The 19,851-nt window shown below is 41.4% G+C and overlaps 2 protein-coding genes across 2 annotated transcripts; both read right to left on the bottom strand.

Moving 5' to 3' along the window:
- Window positions 1-226: 226 nt before the first annotated feature.
- Window positions 227-8,063, bottom strand: atic (5-aminoimidazole-4-carboxamide ribonucleotide formyltransferase/IMP cyclohydrolase). Its single transcript, XM_037096676.1, has 15 exons — window positions 7,890-8,063; window positions 7,562-7,688; window positions 7,286-7,429; window positions 5,892-5,980; window positions 5,550-5,701; window positions 4,330-4,486; window positions 3,247-3,372; window positions 3,038-3,145; window positions 2,437-2,522; window positions 2,256-2,345; window positions 2,032-2,157; window positions 1,838-1,930; window positions 1,569-1,751; window positions 808-963; window positions 227-607 (listed from the first exon to the last, which is right to left on the bottom strand). The coding sequence occupies exons 1-15, from the start codon at window positions 7,906-7,908 to the stop codon at window positions 488-490; spliced, it is 1,776 nt and encodes a 591-aa protein (XP_036952571.1). The 5' UTR covers window positions 7,909-8,063; the 3' UTR covers window positions 227-487.
- A 6,145-nt stretch (window positions 8,064-14,208) lies between these two features.
- On the bottom strand, window positions 14,209-19,238 carry mnx2b (motor neuron and pancreas homeobox 2b). Its single transcript, XM_037094230.1, has 3 exons — window positions 18,216-19,238; window positions 16,825-16,985; window positions 14,209-15,308 (listed from the first exon to the last, which is right to left on the bottom strand). The coding sequence occupies exons 1-3, from the start codon at window positions 18,631-18,633 to the stop codon at window positions 14,895-14,897; spliced, it is 993 nt and encodes a 330-aa protein (XP_036950125.1). The 5' UTR covers window positions 18,634-19,238; the 3' UTR covers window positions 14,209-14,894.
- Window positions 19,239-19,851: the final 613 nt, after the last annotated feature.

The raw sequence follows: 19,851 nt of genomic DNA, 5'->3' as shown, positions 1-19,851 counted from the left end.
CATTCAGGTGCCCATGTGGAATGACTTTTAATCACTTTGGCAGTCCCCTAAATCTTTAACTGGCGCCATCATCAGGTTTAAGTTATTATTGCCCCTGTACATTGGTTTAACATTCCCATCAGCCTCAGCCTGGACCAAAATGATGGACCGACCACCAAGAGTGTCATGTGCAGAGAGGCTACTGAGGCTAAAAAAAAAAAAAAAGAAAAAAGACAGGATGCACATGAACTGTCATTAAGAGTTTATTTTACACTACATGCTAGTGATCCAGAGTGATCGACAGTATCTGTATTTCTTTCTCTAATGTTAGGACCACAGGTCGAGAATGCAGATAACGTGTTACAAAGAAGTTTCAGTGCATGTGTAACTTCTACACAAGATGCTCAGGAATGTTTTGAGTGTCAGGAATGTTGGACAGACTTTGACTCCCTAATAATGCTAAACTGTGAGTGGAGTTTAAAGAACGCCTGGAAAAGGGTTGAGGTGCTCAGTGGTGGAAGAGCCGCAGGTTGGTGTGGACCAGGGTGATGGCCTGCTCGTTACAGGCATTGATCACAACCTCGTCAGCAGCAGAGCCCGCTGGAGCTGCGATGTACTCAACGCCGCTCTGCAGACAGACACAGAGGAAGGAAATGAGAGTAAAGATGGTTGGCAAGCTCGTCAGTACACCACGGTTTGCAGGAGTAATGGCTTCCAAAATAGAAGTGACAGTTGGTGTGTAAAAGGTGCCTGTAGGCCATTCCCATGCAATTTTTATGGTGTATATGGTATAAATCGATGCTTTTGTGAGAGGTGTGTTATATTTACCCGTTTAGCACGATCTATGTTATCTCTGAAGGGGAAGAAGGCGTCAGAGCTGACAGCTACAGCCTGCAGGGAGCTGATCCAGTTCTTCTTTTCAGTTTCTGACAGGAGCTCTGGCACCTCATCATACTTTGACTTCCAAACTGCCAAGTCTGGGCCCTGTTGACACAAAATACACACAATACAAGACGTTTCGTTAATTTGGCACATTCTGTGATAAGATGTGACGTTGAAAATCGATCAACACAGAGCAGACAGAAGGACTGTGTGTAGCTGAAAGCCATTGCGAAACTGATTTATTCAAACAGTGGGATGTCTACTGTTGCCAACTTACCCCAGTTCTGTTTAGAGCAGTGGCTAATCCAATTACAAAGACCAGCCACAGACATGGATAACATTACACTACTTCGTTAACCACTTTATAAAAAAAAACCAATCAGAATCAGCTTACAAAATCAAAGATGACTTACTGTGAGCATCAAGTCTGCACTGTGGCTCAATGTCATTTTATTTGTGTCTCAATAGGACAAAATAGTTGATTTGCTCAAGTGATGTTACTCTTTGTGTGATAGTTCCTCTACAAGAAACATTCTTTTTTGTGCTCAAGTGAAGCCTGTGAAACTGTGATTTAAAAAAAATAAATTAAAAAAATTCAGCATTCTTTTCTAAGTAAGTGTATTTTTGGTAAGGCTCCTCCTCCTGCCAACTATTTCCCCTAACCCCCCCGTTTTACCGTAACTGATACTTTATCTGCCTCATCTTACCTCTCCAATGGTGTTGCTCACATACTGGTCGATAGCGTTGGCCATCTCTGCTCGCTTCACTCCACTGCAAAACTTCATGTCCAGGACACGAGGATGGTGTCTCAGCCACCAGTTATCGGCTTTGTCACCTGCCAGACGTGTGCAGTGGATACGAGACTGCTGACCTGCGCCGATACCGATAACCTGTCAAATACAGACAACAGGAAACCTTTGAGAAAAACACAGTCCAGCCAGATTCCTCTCTACTCCTTTTAGCAGCCTGTTCTCACCTGTCCATCTTTGGCATAGCAGACAGAGTTGGACTGGGTGTACTTGACAGCGATGGTGGCCACAGTGAGGTCACGCACAGCTTCCTCGGAGAGCTTGAGAACACAAACAATACTTCAGGTATGTTGTATAAAAGTTGAAGTGCTCTTTAAGGACAAAGCAGAATGAGCCTAAATTACAAGAAGTAAACACTCACAGTGCCCTTGGAGACAACGTTGCTGAAGAATTTCTTATCGATTAGGCCTCCATTCCTCTTTTGTTTGAGATAGAGACCAAACAACACCCTCACTTCAGTCTCATCAGGCTCATAGTCTGGATCCATCTGGGACAAAATATACATTGTTAAATCAGAAAAACTTAGCTCTAATATGCAATATCTGTATTTAAAAACAGAAATTAGGATCAACAGAAATCTCTCACCTGAAGCACACAGTAGTTTCCATTCTTCTTTTTGGAGAGAATCTTCAGTGCCTCCTCATCATAACCAGGAGCAATTATGCCATCTGACACCTGAGAGAAATCAAATTGAATCATGAACAAGAACAATTCCACAACAAAAAGACAACTTTATCAGAGTTTGTTCTTTGACACATGATTTTACCTCTCTTGATATAATCTTGGCAGTGGGAACATCACACACATCTGACACAGCGATGAAGTCTCCAAAAGAAGACATCCTGTCTGAACCTGCGGGTGTCGAAAGAGTTAATAAAATTAGATCAATAAGAGTTTCTGTACAGCACTTTTCACAGTGGAAAAACAATAGTTCTTTCACCCCAGTCCACACAGAGAGTAATCAACAAAAACAGGAAAGGATGACGCCATCGTAATAAAACACATAATTAGACAAATAAAGTTGAATTAAAAGCCAGATTTGGAAAAAGGTAGGGCTTTGTTTTGCTTTTTTAAAAATACCAACATTCTCTGCTGTCCTCAGGTCTTTAGGATGGCTCTTCCAGAGATTTATAGGATTATAGCAACAGGGTGCCTTAATGTAGGCTTTTTTTCCTGATCCTAGGATAATTTAAAAGGCCACTAACAGTAGAGCTCGGGTTCTAGAGGGTTCATAGACTAGGAAATATGCTACATGATCTTGTAATCACTATAACGCAGCCAATTTGAAGTTTTTTAAAATCTGTATAATGTTTTGAAGTAATTGGTAACATGTTATGTACTGTCATATACAATTCATTGCTCCTGACCTCTTGCCCTGGCGTAGGCCGTGGCCAGAGGAGTCAGATCCTTTAGCATGTCATGCACCATGCACACTTTGGCTTCCTCCTCAGTCAGAGGAACTCCTACTGCAGCTCCTTCAAAGGAAATGTGTCAAGAGTTATTACTGATACACAGGGACTTCATTTTCTACATTTATACTTGGAAGGGTGAGTCTGAACGTCTCTTCTGGCCTTACCTGCAGGGCTGACATGTTTGAAGGAAGTGGCAGCAGCCATGCCGAGGGCGTTCTTTAGCTCCCTGACCAGTTGCCATGCGTTCAGAGCGTCACACAGGTTGATGAAGCCAGGGGAACCGTTGACAACTGAGAGGGGACAGTCACAGAAATGGAAGCAAGAATACAATTAGAAGAGAATGTGTCAGTCTTCAGCTCAGGCTACTGTCAATCAAACCAGATCCTCTTTGCTGGGTGTGCAAGCAGATAGAAGCTACACGCTTGGTACAAACACGAGAGAAGAGCATTCACAGCTCAAGAGTGAAACACATATAAGACGCGTGCTTTGTCCTTTTCTTTCAGGAGGGGGCGCGCTTTCCCTCAATAAAGGGTTGGGGAAACACTGCTGTTGTTAGCTCTAATCTGGGAATAATGGCAAGGCACAACTGCCAAAACCCCTGCTGTTTTATTCATAACATAATCTTGGCTGTGCTGGTGGTTCTGTTGCAATCACTGGTAGTTGGTCTGGACAAAAGCACGAGTTAACATACATTGATATAAATTCAAGCAGAAAGTTTGTTAAGAAAATCAATACCACTCTCATTTTGTCCTTTAAATACAAGTCTTGAAAATATGAAAACAGCTACACTGACTCTGAATTCCACAAAAAAAAAAAAATCAAGCATCTTAATATGTTATATATTGTTTTAGTTCAACACTTTACTACCCATAGAAGAGCAATTTGTTGCTTTCATACTGGTTTTTGTGTGGACCATTTCTTTGCTTAACGTAGTCGCAAGGCAGGAGATTAAATGATGATGAACTGTCAATTTTACATTCTGATTTGTACAAACTGTGCAAACTCTATATCATATTACTCTAAATTATGTTACTGAGTTGGCTTTTGATTTGATGGTAGGTGGATTCTGTTCCTTTGTTTCCTTTACAGATCCAGGCTAGCTAGCTGCTAGCTGTCACCCTGTGTCCAGCGGAAAGCTAAGCTATTGCCAGTCGGGTGATAATCATATTTCCCAAAAGTTCAAATAACTCCTTTTTAGACAAACTGCTAAACAATGCCAACTCTGACATGTTGCTATGTGGGTCTACCTTTGAGGGGGAGAGCTGGGCGTAGGGTGTAGAGTTGGGCGGGTGCTTGGTGAGGGTTCATGCCGTAGCGTAGAGGCAGCTGAGAAACACCACGACTGTATTGTCCACGAAAGTAGTCTGATATGGCCTCATCGTACTGTGCCGTGTGAGTGAAGGCCTGAAGAGCAAGGAACATAAAATGAAGGCAGATGACAAAGACAACATCTTCGACTGTGTACCAAAGACAGGATATAAATCTCAAAACATTTACAATTTAACATTAGACAATTAAGAACTTCATACAAGGTTGTGGCAACATAATGACGGCTACGTCTGCATTTCTTCTGTAGGCATCATCCCACAGCAAAGCCATTTCTAAGCTCAAACAGATCTATTCGACTCGTTCAGTTCAGTGTGTCTATTGGAAGAAAGTTCACAGGCTGTCAAAAGTTCAACTCTGTAACCTAAACACAAATGTCAACATAGTGATAAAAGTCCTGAACTGGACTTTGCCTGGAGATGAGGGTAAGAGCAGGAGAAACGACAAAAAGAAGCAAGCACAGGCTTCAATCAGTACTGACCCAAGACACAATTAGGTGACATAAACTCAGTGAAATGATCAACATATAGATTATTTTACTGACTTTTGTCTCAGAAACCTCCTTGCCTTTTAATGTGTTTCGTAACAGTCCATCAGCATGTCGTTACAATTGTGCAACCGTCATTTTAAGATGGAGGCACATTCCTTAGAAAGCCAAAGGCATGAATCACCTCTTATTCCAAACCGTTTGCTAGAACGGAGATTAGACTGGAACAAGTCTGAACAGTGACAGGATGGATTAACAAATGTTGAGGTACCCATGATTAGAAGGAAAATTTCTAATCATAATTTTCCAAAGTCAAAGAAATATTAAAGTTGCTTTTTACTGTCCGGACAGTCTGAAACATAAAGACATTTCATTACAGAGAACTAAGAAAAAAGCATAAATTCTCATTTGACAAGCTGAAACTGGTGCATTTTTATTCAATTATACTTTTAAAACAATTTTCAAAATCCTTTCTGCTCTAAAGTAAAGCTTTCTGGTTCCGATCCCTTCCTAAAAGGTCCTATGCATTTCCAAAAGTTAAGAATTGGGGAAGAAATATTGTTATTCTTGTAAATTAATGTGCACCAGAAGTTACCTTAAATGTATTAGTCTTATACTTAAAATTATTTGGGAAAGAAAGAGCTGCAATGTTACTTTGAGGGCAAGCGTCCTGCGTGTTTCCAGGGCTGTATCTTTGTCTCCTGAACTCTCCATCTCCTTGGCAACCAGTGAGTAGTCAGCAGGATCACACACTATAGTGACGCGAGCATGATTCTTGGCCGCTGCTCTCAACAGAGTTACACCACCTGAGAAGAATAGTAATCATCATCATAGCATCTTTATTATTATTGAAGAGGAACAAATATAGCTTTTAATGCAATGTGACAGGATTATCTTTAGGTGGCGTGCATCATCATCATCATTTATACACATTTGATCAAATTTAAGCTTATTATCCTGAAATGAAATGCAAGCAATCTTCTCCACACAACTCACCGATATCGATCTGCTCCACAGCATCTTCCACTGTGACACTCAGATTGGAGACAGTCTTCACAAATGGGTAGAGGTTGCACACCACCACTCTTAGAATGAGCAAATGCAGAATAAGTTCAAGAGTCTTCATGAAGATGAAAAAAAAAAAAAAATCCCTTTTAAGTGCACCCTTGCAGCTTTAGAAAATGTCTTCATGATAAGGGCAAGACTCGACCTCGACTCGATGGAGAAACTTGTTTGACTATTTTATCTTATTTATTTATTTTAATTGGGTGATATGTAAAATATTGGTTGAGTATGCGTGACCTAATTTGGGCCCTTTATAAAGATTAGACAGACCATGTGAGGCTTTGTGCACATGGATCCTCATGTGCTCAAAATGATGCTGTTGAATCCATTCACAGTTCGTGTCTGAAGGTTGTGGGCAAAACAACACTCAACGCTTTGTCAGAGAAACTGACTCCAATTAATCAGTTAGCTTTCATCTATTTTGTCCATCTCAGATGGAATAAACAACAGCAGGCTTCTCTGTTCCACAATCTAACTGCAAGGAAAACAATCAATTTCATTGATCATTTTATCAATTAAGCATTTTGTCTTGCATAAAAACAGAGATAAAGCCCACAAGACATCTTCCAATGCTTCTTTTGTCAACCCAGGATACTCAATTTAGATTTTATTTTAAAAAATAAAGAGTTAGCTAATATTCTCATTTGAGAAGTAATTTCCTGCCATTTTATTGGCTTTGATTTAACAGCATGTTAAACAGACTCTATGTCTCTAAGGTGGAGGGCCACTGAAGCTTCATGGTGGCCTACAGGCCGAAAGCAAGAACCTATTTTTATGGTATCAGTGTGAATCCCTTTACAAACATCAGCTGCCTTTCAGTCTGAGCTTCATACTTATTCTTTCATCCTAACCAAATGATCCATTCAACCTTTAACTCAGGCACACCGAGAGAAAAAAGACAAAGACATTGATCTTATTATCCAATCTGGGCCAAATTCTGTCGCTATCAGGTGTGTAGTCTCTTTCTGCAAAGACAAAACTGTGACATCTCGTATCTAATCACATTCTTCCAGTCCTGAACAAATAAGAGTCACAAGATCAGTTTAAAGCAGGAACAGCAGTTCTCCAATTAACTGACTTCTAAATCAGCTACATGTGCTTCATAATAGCACAACACAAGTGGATACTTTAACCACATTAGAGTGTGATCTGCCTGGCAGCCACACCTTACACATGCTGTGTGTTAGTTCATTCATCTCTGTAGTGATTATTTGTAAGTTTGTTGTGCATAAAAAGAAACATTTCCACCATATTATGAAGATGGTAAGGCTTTATGTAAAATGGAAATGTTTTGTGTTTCCAGTGGTTTGCAGGGCTTCTCTCACCTGACCAGGCTGTAGCCCAACTTCTCCATGTCTGCTGAGTCGGAGGGGGTTTTCCTGGCCAGGATGCCTCCATGGACAGCAGGATGGAGGGTCTTCACTCTGCCTCCCAGCATCTCCGGGTGTCCAGTCAGCTCTGACACGTCCCTGACACACAGCAGAGACACCGACAGGTTAGAGAAGGAAGGCCATCAACAGGTGGCTAGGCTACAGGATTTTGAGAATTTGAGGGGGCAAAAAACAAAACTACACTGGATTTCACTTTTATTCAGCACCCACCTGACAGCCAGTCCAGCATCACGCAGGGTTTTGGCTGTCCCACCTGAGGCGACCAGAGACAGACCCACATCCACCAGCCTTTTGGCGAAGTCCACCAGTCCAGTTTTGTCTGACACACTCAAAAGTGCTGCGAGGAGAGACGAGGAGGAGGCTGAACAAATATTCACATGCATTGTTTTTTTTAAATGGAGAAATAAAGGTGTGTTTTAGCTAGACACCATGAGCACGCTGGCTAATGTTAGCAAGAGCTAGCATCCATCCTGCATGTCGCAGAGGAAAACTTTATAGTGACGACAGCGAATTAATTAAACGAAGAAGAAAGTCTTACCGAGCTCTGAGGAGGCCATGTTCACAGTCACAGTGTTTGTCTGCCGTCTGTGTGGATGTGCAGCGGGTTTCTGATGAGTCTGCACTCGGTTCAACCAGCAGACTCTGCAGAGTGAAGATGTGGAGTTTGAGAGTAAACTCTACACGCTTTTCATTTGCTCTATCATGTGCTTCAAAACTACAAAGACCCGCCCTGCTGAGGCCGGCCCGCCCCTCACACACAAGCGCACCTCTAAGAGCCAAGCGGCGCACAAAATGCGCATTTTATATGCGCAGACAGGAGCGGAAATATATGAGAGGAGTAGAAGAAGGGGTGAAGGTTAGAGATGTAGCCATAAATGTATTAAATGTTGGCTATTTGGGTCGCACGAGAACGACAAAAAATAAAAATAAATAAAAAGATAAGAAGAAGAAGAAGAAGAAGAAGGTCAGCACACATATGCCTGAGCCAGCACAGATAAGAACAACAAAGCAGCTGTGCTAAATCAGTTGTTATGGGCCAAACTAGACGCTCGCCCGAAATGATACATTGAGTAACATGGTGATGTAATGTGATGACACACATCTTATATAAGATAAGATGTACCTTTATTGATTTAATTAAAAAAAATTGAACAGAGATTAACATATTATATACAGTAACAAGACGCGTGCAGTATTTAGTAAATGTGCAATATATAATAAATGAGGCGGGTTCACTGCTTCTGTTCACTGTTTCATAAGCAGTGTTTTCTGTGAGGGAGAGGAGCTTCTGTTGGTGTGGACTTGGGCCTTTTTAACTTTCAAGATCTTTTACATGCACAAGAACCTTTAAAACACTGTAGGAAAAGAAAAAAAACCCAAACATTTAATCACAACAGATTTCCTTTAAACACAACCTGTCAAGAAGTTAAACTGATATAATTGTTATTTCTAATCCTAAACATAACTAGTTATAATTTAATATCTTATATTGAGCACATTTGAAATAGGACATTTATCTGTTGATAGAACAAAAATATCACTTGTACAATAATACAACAATAGACAGCCTGTTATTAATTACAAATCAATTGGGGATATCTAACACTAGAATTATGACCTGTATTTTACAGCAGCTTGTTTTTATCCCTCAATAAACAGTTGATGTTATTGGTTGGCTATTTAAAAATGGGGAAGCTTCATAAAAGCGAAAACAGCAACCAGTAGCTGCAAAAAAAAAAAAAAAGCCTATTTGAGGAAACGTATGGACATACGTTCAGCTTGTTATTACATAAAGTCTTCTGTAGGCCTTTTTTTCACGATAAATAAAAAAATTAGGTCATGTCAGGCATGGCGTCTTCTTTTATTTTACCACAAGAGGGCAGACATGGACTTTGTTGGTAAACGCCACAGGAAACAGTCCGGTGCACTTTATCAGTCAGTATCAAAGATGTCATGATGGCTAAATAAAATCTTTCTTATTTCTCCCCAGCTGTTGTCTGTGCATTATTTACTGTCTGATCAAACTGATGTCACCCACAAAAAAACCCGAAACAAACACAAACAGGATTTGTGTTTCCTTTGGTTTTTTTGCAGGTTAAATCTTGTCGCTCATCAGCAGAACTGAAGGTTACACTGACACCATATCCTCTGTTACTTGTAAGAAGAAATAAAAAGAGAGAGAAACACCTGTAACATACATTTCCTGCAACAATAAACGACTCTCGTGAATACATTCCCCCTCGGCCACGCCCTTTTCAATAAACTTTATTGGCAGAAACGGGCCCTTTTCCGTGCTTTGGAACAGCGTTTTAAGTCGGACAGATGTGAATTTATTGGGGCCCGTCACTCTCTCCTCCCTGACTCGCCCATTAGTTAAGTGACAGGACAGGGCCCCGGGCAAACCTGCGCCGATACGTGTGATTACGTTAAAAGATCGCGCAATCTGTTCATATTTACGTAATGAGCCCGACATTTTTGCTGATTGATTAAACTACAGGGTGTAAATGCTTAAAGGGGATCTCTGATTTACGATCCGGCAAAGCTAAAAAAAGAGGCCGATTTATTTGTCCAGCTATGAAAATGGGAGTTTCTGGTAACCGCCGTGTGTGTGAGGGGCCGGGCTGACATCTCAGGGGTGACTTGAGTGATTCAATGGACAGTGAAACGTCTTTATGGAAAGACACGGGCTCACTATGCATTATTGGTTTAAAAAAGACAAGAGTATAGGGGGGAGGCCGTCAGCACTTTTTGTGTCGAGCCGGGCTGTCGAGAAAACTGACAGCATTTATCAGCAATAACTGTTATTTACGCCGGGGGGGATTTTTTAATCAACGTGACTGGTGTATTCAGATTAAATTAGAGGAGAAACAGAATCAATGACCTCCATATATTGCTCCGCTGCCTTATCAATTAGCTGTGATTTTTTTGTACTGTGTCAGAGGAGGGCCCCTGTCATAAGGCGGGCCAGATGGCATTCGTCACGGCGGCTGACAAGTCACACAACTAAATGAGCTCCTATTGATTCGCATGATTTTTCATCAGGCAAATTAAAAGCCACAGTTTCAGATCGAGGTTCAGTCTGCTGCCGGCCTCTCATGAATTCTGTTCTCCATTAAATCAAGTCTGAAAAGTTCAACGAAAATTCCTTTAAGTCCTTTATGTGAGTGTTAAAGATATCCTTAATCTGGTGATCAGGGCGGTGTCTGTTAATTATTTTTGGAAGAAAGCCTGAAATATGGTCTGTGTTCACCATAGACTCAAGATATTTGCATGTTTTGCTCTGTGATATAAAATACATCGTTAATCGTTCCACAATTTCACTATAAAGCGCTTAAATGAGACTACAGATGCTGCAGATGTTAAACGTCATTACACCCAACACTGATTCTTATCTACTTGTGGACTTTAGTTACAAACTACACTAACTTAACTTTTAAACTTGTAGATTGGTCAGTTTATAGAAAAACCTGTACGGTAGCTGTGTAGTAAGACACTTAGTGGTGGTGACGTTTAAATAATGTGACCACTGCGTAGTTTGTTTATAGCCCGACATTAGTTTTTTGCTTCTAGCAATTTAAAAATGCTTTAAAAATCACAAAAGTGGCGTTCATCAGTGAAGATTATCTCTCTGAACGAATCAGCGATGTCCTAACTAAATGTGTTTTCATTATTAAGGTGAAGGTCATAAACCCAGACACATCTTTCAGTGCAGTTTAAAAAACAAAACATGTTAGCAGTGATATTTTCTGCACATCAGAGGCTACAGTGGCTACTATGTTTACATTTCCATAAAACGTGTAATAGCACATTTACATTACATGTTTATCAGGCAAACTGACTTTTGTATTTTGTTTCAAAATTTGTAAATGTGACACCACTGGATATTTTTAAGGCGAATGCCAGACTCCTTCTAGCCGGATGTTCTACTACGGGAAGTCTACGGGAAGTCTACGGGAAGTCGAGCCATTTGCAGCTGTGTGTGGTGACAAAGCTCTGTGTTTTCAGGGACACCCGAACGCGACGTACAGGTAGCTATTTAGAGCTAAAACTGAAAAAATGTTTTCCTTGCTTAAACCAAGTGGTTTTTGAGCTTAAACCAACTGTTTTGTGACAACGAATATCATATTTTGCCCTCAGTTAACTTTTGCGATGTAGCTCATTGCCATGGTTAGCCAGCAGTGCTACCACACCCGGATACTGAGCGCCTGTGTGTGAGGTGTAAAAGAGGGGGAACTAATATTTAAAAACTTGTTTTGCATTTTTAATTAGTGCAAGTGTTTTCAATGCATATTAATATATGACTTTCAAATTAAATGTTTTCTGTGATAAAGGTCATTGAGAGGGTCAAGTCTCTGCCCCTCGCTCCCTCTAAAATGAGTTTTAACACTTAGACTGAAGCCTTTCTGCTAGAAACTCTGTGGATTTTTTCTTAGATTAGATGTGAATCATTTCTTAGATTATTGTTGATATTGGAAAACATTTCTGAAAAAATATTTTTTTCATCTACTTTATAATTTTTAAGTTGAACACACGACTAAGCTTCTTGCATCAGTGTTTAAAAGCATTACTTCCGATCCTTGCACAGCCTGCTTTGTTTTCTTTTTTTCAGAGGAGGTGGCCGGTGTCTGTCCACCGAGTTAAGAATGCATTTAATCACTATATAAACATGTGACTGTGGTCTGAGAGGGGGCTAAATGACACCACGCTGCATGTCCTCCAGTCTGCTCTTTAATCACAACCCTTACATGGCCGCCCAATAAAAACGCCCCGCCGCAGTTACACACACTCATCACGCCGTTGCTCCTGCAAATTAAATTGGGCCTGTGTGACATCACCATCAGGCTTTTGATTGCTTTACTTCCTCTTCATTAACTTAATTATTTGGCTATCAGTAAACCCCACTGAGTAATTAATATCTGAGAGCCTTTGCAATAAATTAAAACAGTTCACTGAGAATTACTTTTGATGTGATACAGCAGACGGAGTGCAGTGGCTGTGGAAGAACAGGAAGGAGAGGAAGACGATGTGAAGGAAGACAGTTTTTTTGTCTTTTAATGCTGGATTGTTAATGAAAACATGGACCTTTTTCCCATGAGTGAAGTTTTCATGAACCTTTGTGGTATTTCTTTCTTTTGGCATGAAATTTTGTTCATCCAATCACGTCTCAGTGGAGATGAACATGACTGACTTTGTTAATCCACCTGGTGTCTTCTTCTTTGGTTTTTGGCTGAATTCCAACAAAACAAATGACCTTCACTTTGTTTATAGTGCTAATTGGCTGATGTTAGCACGCTAAAATGCTAAACTAAGTCAGTGAATGTGGTAAACCTTGCGCCTGCTAGACTTTAGCATGTTAGCTTTCTCAGTGTAAGCAGGTTAGAAAATTGGGATCACGCCGCTGTGTGCAGACGCTTTTGCAATGTTTCACATTGCATCCTTTTTCTTTTCACTTTCAGCAGCTACACACTGCAGCTGCCCTCAGAAATGACGTACTTTTTAATAATGCCTTTACTTGGCCTGTTTTGCTTATACATCCATCAGTCTGTAGCGAGAAATTTGCAACATAACTGAGCTGTCATTGCTCTCGTCCGCTCAGTTGATCTGACGAATCTTCTGCTGCACAGACATTAGAGGGTCACAATGGCCAGAAGAGCATGCTGGCTTGCGTGACTGCCAAATGCGACCGGATGCAGTTCAATGTCCTGGTATTTTTTTTTTGACATACTGCAACTATGTGATAGGGAGCGGCAGTGATGACACATTTTTGTAGGCTAACCCAGAAGTGGATCCTGGATCCCTCGTCAAAATGCCTTTGGGATTTTTTTGTCATTGTGATTTGGATTGTTGCATAAAATAAGATCTGTCGCCAACACAGCACCAATTTTATGGTTATTGAATTGAAATTAAATCGGCAGAAGTAAGAAGCTAATGTTAGGCTATAAACAATGTATATCGTGGCTCCAATGTCACCGGCTGTAAGCACTAAACTCTACATACTTTGCTATAAACTGATCAGTCTACAAGTTGAGAAGATACAGTTAGAATAGATTGCAACTAAAGTAGATGAGTCTCTGTGTTCGGCATGATTATGTGATCTGTAGTCTCATTTAGCCACTTGGATTAACAAAGGCATAACAACTATTCATGTGTAGGGTATTTGCTGATGCATTCTATGTCATGGAACAAAACATGAACATCTCTTCAGAGTAAGCTAACGGTTGGGCACCCTGGTATCTAAGTTGGTAGACCGTACTCCTTCCATTCAGGTGCCGTGTCGTCGCTGCAGAAACCCAGGGCTCCAGTCTGACCTGTGCCCTTTCCTGCATGTCGTTCCCTCCCTCTATCACACCCCTGTTAATTCTACAGCTGTCCTATCAATAAAGGGAACACAAAGCTCTTTGGGTCTTCTGTGTTGTGCTGGAGGCGGGTTCCTATTTAATGTTAGTGGACTCAATTTCAAAACTAATGTGAGCTATTGTTGCGGAGCGGAGAGAGGCACTGAGACGAGGTGATCGAGAACACGCGTAACGACACATTCTTTAGGTTTTCTGTTGCAGGAAATCCGACCTGGGTCCTTCACAAAGAGATCGACAGTTAAACAAAAAGTGATTCATACATTTACAAATCTACATTGTTTTCATTTAACCAAAAACCAACCGACTCCGATGAGGGAACCGTGAGTGCTACTAAATCTTTTTCCTGGCTTACTAAATTGTATGGTGGTGTGGATATTCTCATTTGTCCTTTTCTTCTTCATCTTAAATTGAAACACACACTTCAAGAACAGCACGACAACTTCCCTGAGGACAGTCGATACTGATCCAATCGCTCATCAGGAACATCGATCGAAAACGCGGTTCATTTTTCAGCTCTTCTTTATTTCCTCAAAGCTGTATTTGTTTTTAATTTCACAGTTACACCACAAACAAGTTTCAGATAAATACATGTATGATTCATCTTTGCAATCATTCAAATAAATTAGGTTAATTTACATGTAAGTGACAAGAACAAATTCGTAAACATCATCGAGAACAAAAAAAAACCAAAACATTGTTATTCACGGAAAAAATGCACAAAAGTAAATGAGGACGTTCTCACCAACGTTTGACATGTCTTCATGGTGCAGGGCAGGCTGCACCCACTGTACATTCTCACGCTGTCTGAAACGCACCACAGTCCACTTGTCTCACTTCGCCTCCTTGAGTTCCAGGTTGTCAGCGGATGGAGCGAAGACAAAGTGACCGGATGGTGATTTGGCAGATGCTCGTGAAAACGGCTACATTTTTTAGGGGTGAAATGAGCAATCTTCTTTTCGGCATGCTACGAAATGTACAGTACTTAGAGATGAGATTATTCAGAGACGGTTTACACAGTACATGTGTGTCACGATCCTGCGAGCGTGTGAATGATTAGTGATTCCAACAAACGTCCTGATTGGAGCACATAAACATTCACAGAGCAGACAAGACAAAGATCTTCTCTGGTAAACTCAAACACAGACGCGTCCCAGTGAAATGTCTCTGTAACGTCTCTGGGAGTCTCTTCACAGTCCCGCCCCGATCTTCCTGTCACCTCCTCCCACCTGCACCCCCTCCAGCCCATCATCAGAGAACGGGCTGTGGGGATTGTAGCCAATGTCGGTGCTACGCTGCAAGAAGTCCTTGGGTTGTGGCATCCCAACAGGAAAACCGTGCCTCGCTTCCTCCTCCTCCTCCTCTTCCTCCTCCTCTTCCTCCTCGTCCTCCTCCTCTACCTCCTCCTCGCCGTCCTCCAAATCAAGATCAATCCCTCCGTCGTCCGGATTCGCGGCTCGCCTGCTCTCGTCGGGTTTGTTGGTGGCTGTCTTTCCCCCGCCGCGCAGTCGCTGTGTCTCAGACTGGGCCGAGGCGGTGGCCTGCTCCTTCGCTTTCCGGCTACGTTTCCACTTCATCCTCCGATTCTGGAACCAGATCTTAACCTGTGAGAGGGATGACAGAGTAAAGAAAAGGTTATCAGAAGAAATTATAGTATAGAGTTTGTCTGAACATATTTAAATACATGTTTTTGTTAGAAGTCACTCTCTATCTTCAAAAAAAAAAAAAAAGCTGTTCTGATTGTAAAACCGTCTCAGATTCTATAAATAAACTTGACTGGACTGATGCTGTATAAAAAGAGAAATATGTTGACCTCAATATCACATTTTCTCAACAATAAAAAAGCAAATAACTTACTTTAATAGTCAAATCAGAGTCAAGAAATAGTGAAATACCTCTAACACAGCAATACAAAATTATTTGTAATTCAGAAGAAAATTGTTTTCCTCTTTGAATTTGCACTACATAGGTTTGGAAAGAAATTCAAAATCAGAAAAGGAAATATTTATAAAATGAATGAGGTAAGAATTAAAACTCAGACATATATTTTATTTCTTTCTTAACTGAATAAACCGTCCTCAGAGTGTAATTAGGTGCCCAGAATAATGTTTAAAGAGAAACGAAGCTTCCTGCAAATATGAAATTTAAATAAAGGAAACTGTGATATCCTTTTGATGACATTTTGTTCATTTGTTCAGGTGTGAATGTCATGCACAAAACTACGTAGTGCACTTTTAAACAATGTAAAAAAACAACAACTAAAAATTCTCTGGTTCGTGGTGAGTTTTAAAATATTTCGCCATCTATGATCAAATACACTGTAGTTTTAATGTATCAACATCAGGAGATTTAGAAAGGAATAAACAATGGATGAATAAACAACCTGGCGCGCAGAGCAGGAAGTCCGGCTTCTGTTCTTTGTGAGGTAAACTCAGCAGCTGAGGCTGATAAAACATCAATACACAAAATGTGTCTGTTGTACAATGTGCTCCTCTATACAACCTGCTTGCCCTTTATTTCATATAATATATTGACCCCTCTTTGTTAAATCTGTTGATGAGATGATTTTTAACAGCCACATTATGTTGAGAAATCAGTTTTAAACCAGGTACGATTCCCAGTTTCCCAGAGTGAAAAGATATTCAATGAATGTATTTTTTAATGGCTCCCATACGCTACTGACTGATTGTTATTTAGATGGTTTATATAGCTTGTGTTTTTTTAAGGTGCTGCTTATGTTGTTTTTTAGGTTTTAAATCTTTTACACAACAGGAATAGAAATGTTATTCATGATGTTATCATCACATTTGTGTTATTCGTCCTTTGTGTTAATTGCTGCATGCCTCGACACTGTGGAAGAAGAGATTTTTGATGACACACAGACTTTCTAAATAAAAAATACAGAAGTGTGTTACCCACAGGAGTCATCCGAGAAATGTGCCTGCTCTTATTCACTTCAGTATGAGTCTGATAAATATCCTGTAATCCTTCTGGATGACTGTGCTGTGTTTGTTCTGGAGTATTCATCATGTTGGGTTCTCCCCTCACTCTTAATTTCTGTGAATGTTTCCCTTGAAACGAAGCCGCTGGCTCGCGCAGTGGACCCGGTTTCTCTCTCACCTGTGTTTCAGTCAGCATGAGTGAGGTGGCCACTTCGAAGCGTTTGGGTCTGGACAGGTACTTGTTGAGTTTGAACTGGTTCTCCAGCTCCAGCAGCTGCTGGCTGGTGAAGGCGGTGCGAGGCCTCCGGCACTTCCCCAACAGACCAGACTGAGGGCCCGCTGGAGGAGGAACAGAAGAGTGATCAGCCTTTGGCTCGGTGGTTTGACAACTTGTTTCTTATTTGACACTGGCCAACAAATCCTCGTGAAGTCACTTGTTCGGTTTTTTTTTTTGTGGAGATTTTATCCTCAACACATAATAATCCAAGTTATTTTGAAACATGTGGCCATAAGAGAAGATTCAGGTCTTGAATGAGTCTGAAATATTTGGCCAATAACTGCCACTGTTGTCTTATTTATAATATACCAAGGACATAGGAAGTTCAGTGTAATGTTGTGGGTGGGAACAGGCACACATATGCCCGCACTCTGTGGCCATCATTAACTGTAATAGCTTTACTCCGGTTTATTGTTGACGGGGGGACGCGGCAGAAGTGGGCGCAGAGGCCATAAAAACACAGGCATGCCATTAACTTAATGAAAATTCAATGAAGGCTTTTGGGATTTTATTGATGAACTACAGGACGTTTTAGGTGTTTGTTTATAGTTTCTTCATCACACAAAGACAATTTTCATCAGGTTGGCGTTTATGGAGGAATAAATGGGCCAAAATGAAAATATGACACACAGATAAGCAGTAAACGGAGGCTGACCGGGACAATATGTGGCTGTCACTGACACAAAATATACGAACATCTCCCGCTTTTTACCCTGGGTGAGATAATGTACAGAGAGTGCTGGAAAATCTTAATTTTTAAAGATAGGCTGTAAATCATGATTACTGCGTATTATGTATTTTTTCCAGCTTCGATAAACAAAATTCCTGTTTTTTTTGTATTTTATTAATCTTTTATAAAACAGATGGAATCAATCTGGAATCAAATCATCGGATATAATTTAAATACTGAATCAGTTCGCGTGACTTTGATTATTCTGACAATGAAGCAAGAAAACAAACCAACAAGAAAGAGCTTCCTACATCAAATGATTATATATACATACTGTAGCTAATCTTAAAATGGGCCTAATAACAATAATCTTGTTCTGTCGAAACGTTACTGAGATTTATTTGACAATCACTTCGTGTTCAATGAGTTTATGACACCTCGGCGGCTCTTCAGAGGTGAACCGGCCTCATTAAATCTTCTCCTTCCTGCTGAACTGATAACAGAAAACGGTTCATAACTGACACACTTTTTCTGTCTCTGAAGAATTCAAAAACAAACATTTCGCACCTGTCCGTCGTGCCTGATGGGCCTTAAAAAAACACTCGTGTATGTTTATACTCACAGCTGTAATCTGGCAGCCGCGGCATCATGATCCCAGCACGGATCCAGTGCTCCAGGGGCAGAGACCCCGCCATGGCGGCCGCCTTCAGGTGCTCTGGGTAGGACTGTGTTAGATGTGTGAAGCCCGTGTACGCGAACGCGGGGTGCTGGCCACCCAGCGCTGACAGCGGGTACATGGGTGCGGGATACATGCCGGGAATAGAAGCGAGTCCTGGATGCGGGAGATTGAGGATACCCGGTTTGGGGATTAGTCCTGTCTGAAGTTGCGCGGCCCGCGGGGACGGGGTGTCCGCACGGCGGCAGGACACCGGGCTGCCTGCGGGGCTGTCGCTGCTCAGACCCGGGGAGAGGTCTCGGCTCACCCGGTTGGTCTCATCTGCGAGCAGGGCGTCAATTCTGAAGTTTCTCGATTTCTCCATGACGGCTTCGCTGAAGGTGGGAAACTGCAGAGTAAACGCGTAAAGTTTTGCCGGGCGCGCACCTGTGCCGTGCGTCAGCGCGCAGGAGCCTCTTCTACTCACAAACTCATGCGCTCTCCTTCTCAGAAAAAAAACGCAGTCTGGACGGATAAGTTATAAATACATATAAGACATTCTCAGCTTGTATCTTATTGACGACTTTTTAAAATAAGCTTTTTAAATTACCGTTTACACGCGCGCCTCTCCATCTATTTCCTAGAAAAGCACCCAAACGCGTCACGCTGCAACATCGCGTCCAGTCCCGATCTTCGACACCAGCTTCAGACAAACAGAGGTGTGTGTGTGTGTGAGAGAGTCTCACTCCATCAGCACGTCCTCCTCCACCCCTGCAAGGGCCGGTGCGAGCGGGGATTGGCTGGAGTCTGAGCTGCTCTGACGGGCCTCTAATCAGCTAATTACTCGCTCGTTTCTCCCCCCAGAAAGCATTCAGAGTGAGGTAATGTCCAACCCCTGTCCCGCCTGCGAACACCTTCAACTGCATCAAAAGCGCGGAGGTACATTAGAAGATTAGCCAATTGTATTCCCAGTATCTAACTTACTGCCAGCTCCTCGTACCCGCCATGATTTCGGCTTCCATATTGCCATAAACAAAGATATATATTTACACCGGACTAATGATCAGCGCTGAGAACATCCTCTTACACACGGATACTGGCTGTTTTGTTTTTTTTTTTTGTTTTTTTTTTCCCCCCAGCAGTCTTAAGGTTATTGGACGCCTGATCGGTGTCCGCTCCACTCCAGTATTTAAATCATTAGTATTAACGGCTTGCTTGATTCTCATACTAAGGCCACAGCGATGCTATTAAACTTTACGACCAAGAAGTGCACACAAACCGTATAAACAGTGTAATGGCTCGACAGAAGAGGCTGTAAGTTAATTGGCCTTCTGCTTAAGGTGAACTAATGTTAAGGCCCGAGGAGGCTGAGGAGAAGTCTGACGGCTGTATGTCTGTCAGCTGATCAAGGGAGAAGAGGCCGAAGCTACTGCTGTTGAGCAGCAAATAAAATAATAAGTGTTAACCCCTGGTTCTAATTGTGCTGCAGGTAATTTCAATTAAGACGATGCTGAGACCTTTAATCAAAAACATTTATATTGAAATGCTCAGGATCTTAGAGTCAACTTAATTTAAAATTGTCTTTTCTTTTTTTTTCTTTTTC

Source organism: Acanthopagrus latus, chromosome 4 (assembly GCF_904848185.1).
Source record: "Acanthopagrus latus isolate v.2019 chromosome 4, fAcaLat1.1, whole genome shotgun sequence".
Taxonomy (NCBI): Eukaryota; Metazoa; Chordata; class Actinopteri; order Spariformes; family Sparidae; genus Acanthopagrus; species Acanthopagrus latus.
Note: the sequence above shows the minus strand (reverse complement) of the source record. Positions and strands in the feature narration are given on the sequence as shown.